General features: G+C 40.1%; 1 protein-coding gene across 1 annotated transcript in view; it reads right to left on the bottom strand.

Moving 5' to 3' along the window:
* Positions 1-250: 250 nt before the first annotated feature.
* The window catches only part of JAKMIP2 (janus kinase and microtubule interacting protein 2), a 61,167-nt gene continuing 48,048 nt past the window's right edge, over positions 251-13,369 (bottom strand). The window contains exons 19-21 of the mRNA XM_040975992.1: positions 13,283-13,348; positions 9,388-9,458; positions 251-790 (exon numbers count right to left, since the gene is read on the bottom strand). Coding sequence (XP_040831926.1) covers positions 9,408-9,458; positions 13,283-13,348 — 117 coding nt within the window. The 3' untranslated portion in view covers positions 251-790; positions 9,388-9,407. The remainder of the gene's footprint in view (positions 791-9,387; positions 9,459-13,282; positions 13,349-13,369) is intronic.

Below are 13,369 nucleotides of genomic sequence, written 5' to 3'. Positions count from 1 at the left end.
CAGGGAAGAGTCCAATCTGCTTTGATTTCTCAAGTCCCCAGGTGGGTCCCTTGACTTGGTTGCCGGCTTAGTCAGGGCTGCTGTGGTCCAGCTCATCTGTCAGCTGTGGAATGCTTTCCACGAGCGCCACCTTTGGTAGATGAACCAGGAGGGTGTTTTTCTTCCCATTCAAACAGCGGATATCTCTGTTCCTGAGTTTAAAGCAATCAAAAAGATAGGAAAGCAAATCCCTGTAGTAAGAAACCAGACTTTTCAAATGAAACATTTTATTGTAAATAGCTCCTCATTGTTTCTCCTCGTGCTTTATTCCCCACCCACCCTTGGTTCATTTTTGTGATGGTTTTGATTTTGTTTTAAAGTGATGTTTATTGTCTGGACTAGTGTTTTCCATGGGGTGTGGTGTTACGTTAAAAGAGCCCCCTGCACAGCAGAGGTTGAATGTTTCATTGTAACTTTGGTTCCATGCCCAAGACACATCATTGTTGATTTGCTGAAACTGGTTCCATTGCTGAAATTTTTCTGTACACAATATATTGTTTATAGGTCTTCTCTTCTGGTTTGACATATACATGTTTCATTAAATGCAGCATATAGTGTAGATTTTCAACAGGGTCATGTAGGAACTGTCAAGTAAGAAACCTTGAATAATGGCTTTAAAATACACATGTGTAGTCCTGGCTACAGGAGAGTTCATAGTTCCCATCTCCCTCTTGGTGTAAACAATTTTGCCATCGTTGAAGGTTTAAAAGCATTTTATCTTTCTGGGGTCTTATCCATGATTTCGGTTACTCTGTAAAACAGGAAAACTTCTTTAATCATCAATGCTGTTATTAGCTGTATCAGAAAAAAAAGGTGTTAAATATATTTTTTAATCCTTACCAACTCTTTCAGCTGTGTGATTTTGTGCAAATTCCATGACATTGTTAAGCTTAGCTATTTTAATTTTAAATGAGAAAATAGAGGTATGTATTTTTAGGATTGTTGTGACATAATGCAAAGAAGTTATCTCAAAAAGTTCATGGAAAACGGAATAAGCAGCTTATTTCGTGCAAAAAAAGAAAGTTGAAATCCGTGCAGCTATTTCATAACATGCATTTTCATGAGGCTTTTTTGAAGACTTCTAGCATGCATGGATTTTAATTTCTTTGCACCAAAATACTTATCTTTTAATTCCACTTCTGCAAATGTTTTTGGAGTGCTCATATTTAAAGTAATTAACAATTCTTGTTCCACAGTAAAAGGCCTGAAATGTTAGCTATTGTCATTGTTGCCTCTTCATCTTAACTTTTCAAGGTGATTCTGGAGGCTCACACTGAGGGATCTGTGCTGTGTTGCAGCACACTAAACCACTACCTGTGGCATCCCCTGCGGACACTGGTTAAAGCCTTGGCTGCTCCATTTCCATTCCAGCTCTCTGTTTATGTTCCTGGGAAGGCTCCTGGCTTCAGCCTGTCCTAGCGCCAGTCATTGCAGCCAAATCAATTATCTCTTTCTTTCTCTCCTTCTCTCTCTCGTTCAGTCTTTTCCTCACTTTCTGGTACTTGGCCTTTCAAAAAAGTAAATGTATCTTTCTTTTGAGGCTCAACTGAATCATTTTGCCTCCAAACAGGAGCTAAGGTGTTACTTTAAGTGCAGTCCTCTCTGTGCTCTTTAGCTACTGAAATGAAATATCCTGTCCTGCTTTTGGTTATGCAGTTTGTCACCACTCTGAAATCCAGACTGGAGGATTCCCTGAGAATCTTGCTACAAGAGTTTTCTGGTTGGCCTAGATAGGTGCTTGGAAAGTACGTATTCTGGGGCAGTTGCCATCTGGACTCCAGGTTCCTCTTCACATGATGTGTCTGGATTTTCCCTCGGTTAGAGGTCTAGGTCATCAAAAGCCACAAATGGAAAAGAGGATGTGTCGTCCTGCACCACTTCAGGATAAGGGCTTTCAAGTCTGAAGAGAAGAAATGAAATACCTCTTTCCAAGACAAATTCAGTTTCTTTGTCGTTAAAATAAAGATGGTCACTTTTTAGGAGAACTTTGCAATTGACCCACAAATGGTCATCAAGATCCATATGGAAGGAGTAGGAGGCCATTAAGCATTGCAAGAACACTTCCAGTTCACTCTATTCAAGGACATTTGTATCGTACATGTAAATTAGAAATACGTGGAATGCACATTTGTGGAGCCCATCTTGCTGCCAACACTGAGTACAACTAGAAAGAACGCACGCTAGGATCGGAGAGAAGTGATGGGAAGGAAGTGCAGTGTTGAGGTAAGATCACATTGAGGTTGTGAGGGATGGGTTCTGAGAGGAACCAAGAGATGAGCAGTACATAGGAACAGGGAGACTGGCTTGTCTGCTTCCCAACCACAGCCTTCCTCGCCTTCCCTCGGGAGAGGGATGCCAGAGCAGACAGGGCCAGTAGAGCAGCTGTCTGCCTTCCCATCCTTCATCAACAGGCAGCCAGACTGTAAAGAACATGCTGTTGTGACACCAGTGGCAGGAGTCAGAGTGTCAGTGGGATAAGTCAGCCCCTGTCCAGGCTAGGAATGGTGCGCAGGGCATGCTCTGTGTAGTCTTGTGAGGAACTCACATATTTGTCCCCCAAAGTGGCCAGTCTTTGGTCACTGGTCCCAGGAAAGGCATCATGATCTGGTCAGTCGTTGCCAGAGGAACAGCCACCTCCACTGTTAATGGAAGTAAGAGGTAAAATCAACACCCCTCTCTACCTTCCTGTCCTCCAGAAGAGCTGAGTTTTGAAGAGGAAGGGAAAGGCAAGAGTTCTCTTGGGGCTAACCATGAACCGACCCAACGCCTCCACAGAAGTACCTGGCTCCGACTAAGAGAAGGAATAAGATGAAACAGAGCCTCAGATGGCACTTGTAACCTAGGCAAGGCTTCTGAAAGCTTAATGTGACTGCAAATTTAGCCCAAACCTGGGCTTGACTATGTTGAAGTTCTCAACCCAGATCTTCCACGTGGGTGACAAGCACCTAAGTACTTGAGCCATCTGCTTCCTACCGGAATGTGGACTAGCAGGAAGCTGCACTGGCAGCAGAACAGCCAAGATTCAAACCAGGCACTCAGATTTGAGATATGGGCATTCCAGGCAGCAACTTGACCATGAAGGCAAACGGGTGCCTAAGAGTGTGGGCTTCAGTCTCCTCCTCCGTAAAACAGCAACTGGAGCTGTCATTTCTGGGGCTTGACCAAATGCCATCATGTTTTGTCGCAGTGCTATGTTGCCACACGTGACCTCTGAAAGAGTGCTGTCATCTGAACACCTAGGGGCCATCTCTGGCACTTAACACACCCCCAACACTCTACCACATGCTTTTCAATTAACTGTAGCGTTGTTATGACTACTATCTAACAGAGGAGGTCATACTAAGGATTGCTAAGCAATTGTTTTTTATGAGCCAATTGGGGAAGATAGACAGTATCAATGAATGAAAAACCTCTTTGAAGTCAGAAAACCTGAAGAGGGTCCCGGATTTCCTCTAGGGTGGGAAAAAAATGGGATCCTCATGTTACCCCGTTGACAGTAGTGTTGGGAATATTGTCTAGGCAAAAGGAAGTAGATCTTGAAGACAAAAGCTGCCAGACATTAAGAACTTGACTTTGAATGAGCCTATGTGTCAGCTACTATATTAGTTGTTTTTGCCTACATATCATTCAACCCTCAAATAAAAGTAGATAATATTATTTGCTACTTTTGATATTATAAATTAATTTTGTGGGTCTGGCCTGATAACCAATTAGTTAAATCTTTGCCTTACATCAGCTAGGATTCCCATATGGGAGGTTGTTTTATTTCCCTTCTAGCTGTCCGCGTGTGGCCTGGGAAAGCAGAGAGGATGGCCCAAAGTCTTGAGAACCTGCATCCACACGAGAGACCCAGAAGAAGCTCCGAGCTCCTAGTTTCAGATCAGCTCAGTTCTAGCTGTTGTGGCCACTTGAGGAGTGAACTGGCAGAAGGAAGATATTTCTCTCTGTCTCTTCTTCTCTAAAGATCTGACTTTCCAATAAAAATAATAAATAAACTTTTAAAGGAAAGATCAATTTTTAGAGAGTATAGTGATTTAAATGTTTATGTCCCCTCTGGAATATTTGTTGACATTTGATTCCCATTTTGGTGGTGTTACAAGGTGGTGTTTTTAGGAGGTGACTGTGCCATGAGAGGTCTGCCTTCATGGATAGGATAAGCTCCTTGTGAAAGGACTGTTTCTGTATGGAAAGTGGAACCATAAAAGGCCAGAGAAATTGTGGTCAGCCCACCCGGAGCTTTGCTGGCCATGTTAAGGAATGGGGACTTGATTCTGATGGTGATATTTTCCTAGGCAGGGACAAAAAATTATATTTGGTGTTTGAAAAGCTCACTCTAACTGCTGTGAAGATAAAGGGTTAGAACAGTGTTCTTCGGGGAAGTCGTGAGTCCAGGTAGTAGGCTAGGGAGGAGTGGGAAAACCTATGTACTTTGGCATCCGTTATTTCCTTAATGGACTCTTTAAGTTGGTCTCCAAATAATATATTTACAGGAATCAAAACAGGTATGTTATTTTGGCATTATATTGCTATGTTATGCACAGACTGGATCTAACATTTCAAAAGGATGATTTCATTATCTCTTATCCGCCCGACTATTCATTCATCTATCTGCCCTTCACTCCCTCTATCATTTTAACATTTATTCAGCACTTAGTGTTTATGGAACACTACAAAGACAGATAAAACATAAACACAACTCTATGATATAATAATGTCCAATTTGTGTGACAGGGAATAATTTTAATGTGACTGGATAAAATTTCCTGGATATACTACTTAGGTAGAGGAATGACTTACTGGAATATGATTCATCTTATACATTTTCTTTACTAAGCCAAAATAACAAAGACCAAAATTTTTCTGTTCTGTACAACAAATAATACTAATTGGCCATGTGGCCATTCCTTTTGCACAGATCTCATCCAATATTAGATGGGACAGGAGACTGAACAATGCAAATAAAACAGAAAGTAAACCTTTGCATATTTTAACAGATCATTTGTAAATGATGTCTTTATGAAAACCATTTTGTGGGTTTCTTTTGGCTTTGAAACAATGCAGTGTTGTATGCTTTTAATATTCTTCAAAATACTAGACAGGAAGTAAAAATATGGAGCTGTGCCTGGTATGGAAGCCTAGTGGCCCCGCTTCCCATCCAGCTCCCTTCCTGTGGCCTGAAAAAGCAGTCCAGGGACCCTGCACCTGCGTGGGAGACCCAGAACAGACTCCAGGCTTCTGGCTTTGGATTGGCTCAGTTCTGGCCAATGCGACCAAGTGAATCCTCAGACGGAAGATCTTTCTCTCTGTCTCTAATATCCCACCTGAGTCTGGCTCTAATCAAGGCTGCTTCACTTCTAATCCAGCTCCCTGAAAAAAGCACCTGGGAAAGCAGCAAACATGGCCAGGCATACATGTGAGAGTTTCAGATGAAGTTTCAAGTCCTCGGCTTTGGACACTGCATCCATCTGGAGAGTGAATAAATGAGGGTGTGTGTGTGTGTGTGTGTCCCTTTGTAGTTGAAACTTTGCCTTTCAAATACATGAATAAATCTTGGAAAGTTGAATTTCCAATGCAGCAGTCTTAGGAGATGGAGCCTACTGAGAGATGACTAATCCTGGAGAGGCAGAGGACAGAACACATATCCTTGGACTCTGGGTCTTGCACCAGTGCCATCCTGGGGCTCTCAGGCCTTTGGCTTTGGACTGAGGGTTCCACCACTGCTCTGCTTTGTTTTTATGTCTTCAGACTTGTACTGAATGTGGTGCTTTCTCTGGCTCTGTCACATACAGTCTGCAGGGTACTTTCCAGCCTTCACAATCATCTGAGTCATTTCCTCCTACAAGTGCTCAGTTATATCTGAGCACCTATCTGTCTGTCTGTCTATCTACCTTCCTGTCCATCCATCCATCTACCTCCTATTCCTTCTACCTCTTTGGAGAATCCCAACTAATACAGTAGTACATTAGCCCTTTGGAATAAAGAGAATGCATGATTAGATGACATTTCCTAGCACTATTTGAGTTCCCCAGGTTGAGGTGAAGTCCCACTAAAATCCCTGCATCTGAGTTATTTAATCAGCAAGCACTGAGTGCAGTCAGAGGACCTTCTGGGAACTTTTGGTAGCTTCCATATCACCACTGATGATAATGACTTAGGTAATTGCTAAAAGAAAATGAGTCATTCCATTTTAAGGAAGGTATCTTTACATAGTATTTAAGTACAGTATTAAGTAATAACATCTTGGGTTTATGAGAAGAATATAAACCATTACTTTAGCACAGAAAAAAACATCTTGATGGTTGCTTGCAGAATTCTTTTACTACCCAAGAACACGTTAAGGCCTTTCTTCCCTCCTTCTTTCTAACTCTCTTGCCTACCTTAGAGCTAGAAGTGCCATTAGTCTGTTTTCAGTAATGTTTTGTTTCTTATATTATTATTGTTTTAAAATATTTATTTATTTTTATTGGAAAGGAGATTCATAGAGGAGAGGAGAGGCAGAGAGAAAGATCTATCCTTTGGTGCTCCCTAAATGGCTGCAATGGCTAGAGCCAAGCATATCTGAAATCAGGAGCTAGGAGCTTCTCCTGAATCCCCCAGGTAGGTGCAGAGTCCCAAGGCTGTGGGCCATTTTTCACTAGTTTCCCAAGCAGAGAATTGGATTGGAAGTAAAGCAGTTGTGATATGAACCAGAGCCCAAATACGGTATCAGCACATTGAATGGAGGATTAGCTAGCCTAGCCAACGTGCTGGCCCATCTTACGTGGTTTAAATCCAGATTATTACTCAGAAACAGGAGATGAAAATCAACTACTTTTTGGAATTTAGGCAATTATAACAATTTGGCAATACAATACATTAAAATTTTGAACTTAAATATTTTCAAACTTGGTACATGTTCCAGAAATCTTGTAATAATAATATCCATCAGCCTTAATTATTGAACTATTTCCATACAGTATGGTAAGTCTTACATATACATAACCTATTTAATTTTCAACACAACATTCTATGTAAGTAACTTACATTTTATGGACTAGGAAACAATCTGATAGATCAAATGAACTTTTTAACAACAATGAGGCAAATAGTCAACAAAGGTCAGGATTTCAACTTGCAAGCATATTTGACTTCCAGTCTTTACAATCTAAACTCTTACACTGCCCAGACTCATTGTAAAGCTAACTTGTCATGTTATTTATTATCATTATAGTCTTTAATTCAAAAGATAATTATTAAATGTTTCTTAGGTGCTGTTTTGGAGGAAAAACAAACAAAATCTCGTGCTACCTTCAGGGAGTAACATAAAATGGGAAAAGGTATGGTGCTGAGGGCGTTGAATTTAAAAGCCAATAGTTAAACAAACTATAGAAATGGAAGATGGTCCTGCTTCCTTGTATGTGATGGTTCTTATGTTACTGATGAGCCAGTGTGGTGGCTCAAAGAGGACTCTGGAGTGAGGCTGTTGCAGTGGAGGGAGCTCATTCCAGTCCAGCGTAGTTTATGGTCTTGGGAAAGTGACATGGGGTAGTTTCATACAAAAGAAGAACAAAACGAATATCCACCTCATAGGTGGTTTTGTGAAGGTTACCGTACCTAATGCTTAGAAGAGCTCTTAGTACATAATAGTTATTTCAATATTATTGATTATAACTCTTTCTCATAAGGTTTCTTTTTTTCCTTCCCTAAACCTTCCATGTTCAGTCATCTTTCACTCAACCTTACTTATTCTGTTTATCTGTTGTGACGGGTGGAAGGGCAACTGCTTGTCTTCTGATATTCTGGCTATTTTGATTCCTTTCTAGAAACTTTCCTTCCCTCCTACGTTACTTCTTTAGCTATGCCTCAATATTTTTGGTGTGATGCAAGGCTACTTCCCTTGGCACAGACAAAATACACCTTTAGTTTGCAAAATAAAGATCCTTAAGAAGAAGGACTAAAGTTGAAGAATTGGTTATGATAAGACATAAAGCTCCCAGGAATACCTGCTTAACTCTTGCAGGTCACACTAAAGCACTTTCACCAGTATGGTCCATATCCCGGTACCAGAGTTGATACCCATGGGGAGAAAGAGAGAGAGAGACACAGAGAGAGAATCTCTTTCATTTTTTCAACTTGCCAAAGACAATGTTAAAAAATAACAGGCCCGGGCCCGGCAGCGTGGCCTAGCAGCTAAAGTCCTCGCCTTGAACGTGCCAGGATGCCATATGGGCACCGGTTCTAATCCCAGCTGCTCCACTTCCCATCCAGCTCCCTGCTTGTGGCGTGGGAAAGCAGTCAAGGACGGCCCAAAGCTTTGGGACTCTGCACCCACATGGGAGACCCAGAACTCCCTGGTTCCTAGCCCCAGATCAGCGCAGCACCGGCCATCGAGCTCACGTGGGGAGTGAATCATCAAATGGAAGATCTTCCTCTCTGTCTCTCCTCCTCTCTGTATATCTGACTTTGTAATAAAAATAAATAAATCTTAAAAAAAATAACAGGCCCAAGTAAAGATCTCTGCCTGATATAATTTAATAGCATAAGTTGGCAAGGGCCATGCTAAACAGATTTACAATAGTAGGTAGTCCCTTCTTGCTTCTCACAATGATACTGAGATTTGGTGTTTTCATACCTGGCTGTACATCAGAGTAACCTGACATGCTTGTTAATAGATATCAATCACTGCTCTCCACTTCTTCCCTGGGGTCTCGCCTTTATCCCCAGTAATTTATTATGTTGGAGGTGAAGCCTTAGAATCTGTATTTGTGAGCACCGGGATCCCTGGATAGCATTATTTATGTATGTATTCACGAGACATGGGCTTAGTAATAAAACCACTTTTGTGTTTGTCAAACTGACATTGAAAAGCAACTTATTTGAAAATAAGATCCAATTTCACTTAAGCAATCTGCTTTTCTGAATTCTGATGAAGAGAGACTGGGAAGAGAGGTTGAAAAAGTAGTTGTCATTATTCTGGGAAAAAGGGGTTGAAAAAGCAGCAGTCATTACAGTCACAGAATCAAATTTTCAAACTGGAACCAACACTAAAGACACAGTCATGATTCTCCTCTTTGCATATACAGAAACAACCCTTTCCGTGAAATGAAAGATTAAAATGAGAATACTAAGACCCACAGACACAGTGACTTTTCAAAGTGAAACAGCAAGTAGAGCATAATTCATAATTTTTAAAACTATCTTTACTCATCACTCAAGTGAACTGGCATGACTGCCAACTTATGACATCGAATCAATCCAAACCAAAGGTATTTCTTTTTCAACAAATATGACATAGTTAACTATGTGCCATATATAATTTTATCAAATACTTGCTAGAGTCACATTTTGGGGAATTAAATGGAATCTTACCTTTAAGAGACACCTTGACATCAAGGCCATAGAATAAAGGCAAGAGAGAAGAACAAGAATAGAAACAGAAACTGCAGAAGAAAAAGAAGAAGATTATGTACATCTGAATTTTTGTGGCACCATTCAGGCAGTACAAAACCTCAGTGCCCCACATCATTTGAGTCTGACAACTTTTCACCTACCCATTAACTACCCTCCTTTTTGTATCAACAATTCACACCTTCGATTTCTCTGATTACTCATAAAGCAATGCTACATTCAACTAACATTAATTCTACATTTTAGAATTATGAATGGTTATTACAGATAACTGGTCTAAGCACCCAATTTTATAGATGAAAAATGTAGGCACAGAGTACAAAACTAATAGTTTAACTTCACACCAGTCCATGGCACAGTAAGGATTAGAACTTCCTTGAGTCCTGTTTCGTTATATATTATTATTTCTATGTTTCTTGAATGATATGGTATTGTAAAACGTAAAGCATGACCAGAGCATATGTGTAATCATGCAATGCTATCATTGTTAGATAATATGGTAGGTTTTAGGACTAAAGCAGAGATGAGAGAGCAATAATATAGGGGATAAACACATGAAGAATTATTCCCGTAGAGCATGTCTAAGAGGGAAATGGGATAATACCAGTAATTAATAAAAATCAATTATACCCAGGTTTAGTGACAATGTGTGATTATCTTCCTGGTATGAAATATTCTCCTACTCCAATGAGCACATCAGACAATGAAGGTTTGATCTTGCAGCTGCCGTGCCTCTAATCCAGACATCCCCTTACTTGATTCATGGAAATGAAATGGGCTCTGACTTGTCCTTTTTTTATCAGAAAAATCACTTTAGAACTCAGCTAACAGGATGTACAAGGATGTGTTTGTTTAGTACTGGTCTATAACTGATTCAGGGCAAGACGCTTTTTTTAAAGTACTGATTAATTTCTTTGGTGATGTACTTTTGCAGAATCAGTGAGTCTCTGGCTTGATTATGACATTCAGTAACATGTGTTGGACATACTATCTTTTAATAGGGGTCATGAATGCCACTGCCATGCAGCACATGTTTTGTATATTTCCTTTAACACACTGCTTACATGGTTATTGCTTCATGATGGCTAAATTCTATAAAGGTGTTGTAAATGTGGTGCTAACAGCTATGGATTGGTGACTAATCCACTATTCTGAAAAACAGACTCTGTTTTTTTGTTTGTTTGTTTTTTCTTTCATTCCCTGAATTTACACCTGTGGCAGGAGAAGTTAAAAAGGAGAGGAATGGAAGGCTTCTCGCTGTTCCCATAAGAAGGCCACACATCAGAGCTACCTCTCTATGTGTGAAGGTTGTACAGATTTTTGGTCCCTGCAGGTTAGTGAACAGATTGGTAGTCAGACATCCTAATTTCTGAGCTTGATTTTCTGAAGATTGGTTGTTTTGTCTTGTTCAGATTGTCTAATCATCTGCATAAAAGGTGCTCATAGCATCTGCTGTTCCTTCTCATGGAATAGTTATTGGCGTTAAATGAGATGATTACAGTGGCAATGCTTTGGGTGTGGTGAACTGCTAGGTACAGTTGAAACTATGTATGCTAACTGTGTGCATGGTAATGAGCAACAAACAATGGATATTGGATGTCCTCCAGGGAACTGTGCAAATTCTCCAGGCAAAGAACGAAAAGCATCTCTGACGTAAGTGACCTTTAGCATTATTATTTTGTTCTTTGTAGAACTTATTTCTCATCTGTCAAGATTCATGTAGAAGGGACAATTGATAATAAGCACAATAACTACACAGTAATTCTAGGGTCCATAACCAAAGCAAACATAATCAAAAAGAGACACTCTCCATTCCTCAGTCTGCAGGACAAGTAGAACTGAGGTCAAGTGACCAGAGGTGCTTTTTAACCTCATCATTTATTGAAATCTCTAATCAACTGGATTGTTTTTGAAGTGGTTTAGTTTACTGCCACATGTAGAACATGTAACTTTTATAAATAAAGATCACGATATTCTATTAAGTATGTTACTCCATAATCATAAATATTTAGGAAATTCAAACTTAAAATATGTATTGAGCAGAAAAATTGTGAAAAAAAACTCATGTGGATTTTGACAGTAAATATAATGTTAGTCATTTTTAGCAAAATTTCCATGAGATTTAGTTAGCCAATAGCTAAGGTGGCAATATTCATTAAATATTTTAATTTTTTTCTTTCTCTCTCTCTTTCTTTAACTTCAAGAAAATGGGAAAAGAGCAGTATCATAACATATTTTAGGCAAATGGCCTTGACTGTGACTTCCTCCTTAAGTCAGCCGAGTGGAGCTTGTGAATTTGCAGGAAGAGTGGCTGGGAGGGCGGCATGCTAAAGCACAGGAGATGGAAGACAGCAGGCACATCCTTATTCCAATAGTCAGGGAAGTTGAGAACAATCTCTGCTACCTGTCGGCCTTCCTGCCAAACACTAAGCAACTAGACTCTGTCCTCAGTTTATCACACTTCACCTGGGCCTCACTCAGTCTTGCAGGAGGGAAATTCACATTTTAAATTTACGGTTGGAATTTTTTTTTTTTAAATAAGACTGCTTGATTTGACTTACATTGTCTTTGTGTTTCCTAATCGCCACGTAAGTGAGCTCACTTACGTCTCACAGAACGTACGTCTCAGGTATTATTATTCCTACTTTATCAAAATGGCTTAGACAAAAGAGGAGATATCATTTATTCAAGTTTTTTTAATCTATTTTTTTCCTTTTTAAAAATTATTATCATTTTATGATATAGTTCCACAGGCTTTGGGATTTCCCTTATCTCCTCACCAATTCTCTTCCCATCCCCACTGATTTTTCCCATATTATTACAATACTAACGTTCCTTGTAAACAATCCTAACTTCATCATTGCAGGCACAGACAATGGCAGAGTCCAGCACTGTATTGTCAAGATAAATTCAAGTCTGAAATATCCAACCTGCATAAGACTCTGGGGTCCAGACCCTATCAATTGCCTCTGACTTCTCATACAAGAAAAATTGAACCAAATTCTAACTGTTGTCTCTGGGTGGTAGACAGTTTGCTGTTTACTCCTTGTCTTGCCAGGGAAGATGCTACAAAGCAGCTACTCCCTTTTTCAATTAAAGGATTCCTAAGAAGTTACCCAGAGTCGATCTGACTGGGAGAGCAAGGCAGACTTCTTTGCCATTTGTGCTGTGTTCCTCAGCAGGATGCCTCCTGGCATCTTGGGCAGGAAAGTGTTTTTATTGGGCCAGACTATTCAGCTCACTAAAGCCTGCTCAGCACCTCTGCCTGCGCCCATCCCTTCTCTCTCACCACCTCTACACTTCCAATAACTCTCTTGAAAAGCCACTGTACTTCACCTTCCTGATCCTCCAACACCTGAAACATAACACTGGTTGATTGGGGAGTCTCAGTGTCTCCTTCACGTCACTGAGGAAGTGACAGGAGCACAGAGTCACCATGTGCCACCCTAAGGAGGTAAACTGTGGCACAAGAATAGAAATGTATTTAGCGAATAATAATGGGAAAGATGAAAAAAATGAAGGTACAAAAATATTTTTGAATAAATAATGGAGTAGTACATTAAAATTCAGGAGGAACTAGAAAGGTGAAGAAGGTAGAACTGAAGAAAAAAATACAGAGAAGAGTCAACACAAAAGGCAAAAATGTCCAGGCCAGGAAACAGATGGCAGAACCTTTTCTAGAACCCTGGGCTCTGACTGAGGCTGAGGGCTACGCTGACGATAGCTACACCTGCCTGTACAGTTGTCCATCACTGAGAGGAAAGAACAGAAACAGTGTGTGAAACCAATAGGACCTTCTGATTAAACACATTAAAAAAATAAATAAACAAACCCAGATGTTACGCTGAACCCGTACCTTTTCTTCCAAGTCTTTTATTTGTCTTTTTTGAATGTCTGTTTTATCTTCTAAGTCTCGGATTCGCTGAAGAAACAATAAGGAAAA

Source organism: Ochotona curzoniae, unplaced genomic scaffold (assembly GCF_017591425.1).
Source record: "Ochotona curzoniae isolate NIBS_2020 unplaced genomic scaffold, NIBS_Ocur_1.0 contig_1, whole genome shotgun sequence".
In the NCBI taxonomy this organism is placed as follows: Eukaryota; Metazoa; Chordata; class Mammalia; order Lagomorpha; family Ochotonidae; genus Ochotona; species Ochotona curzoniae.
Note: the sequence above shows the minus strand (reverse complement) of the source record. Positions and strands in the feature narration are given on the sequence as shown.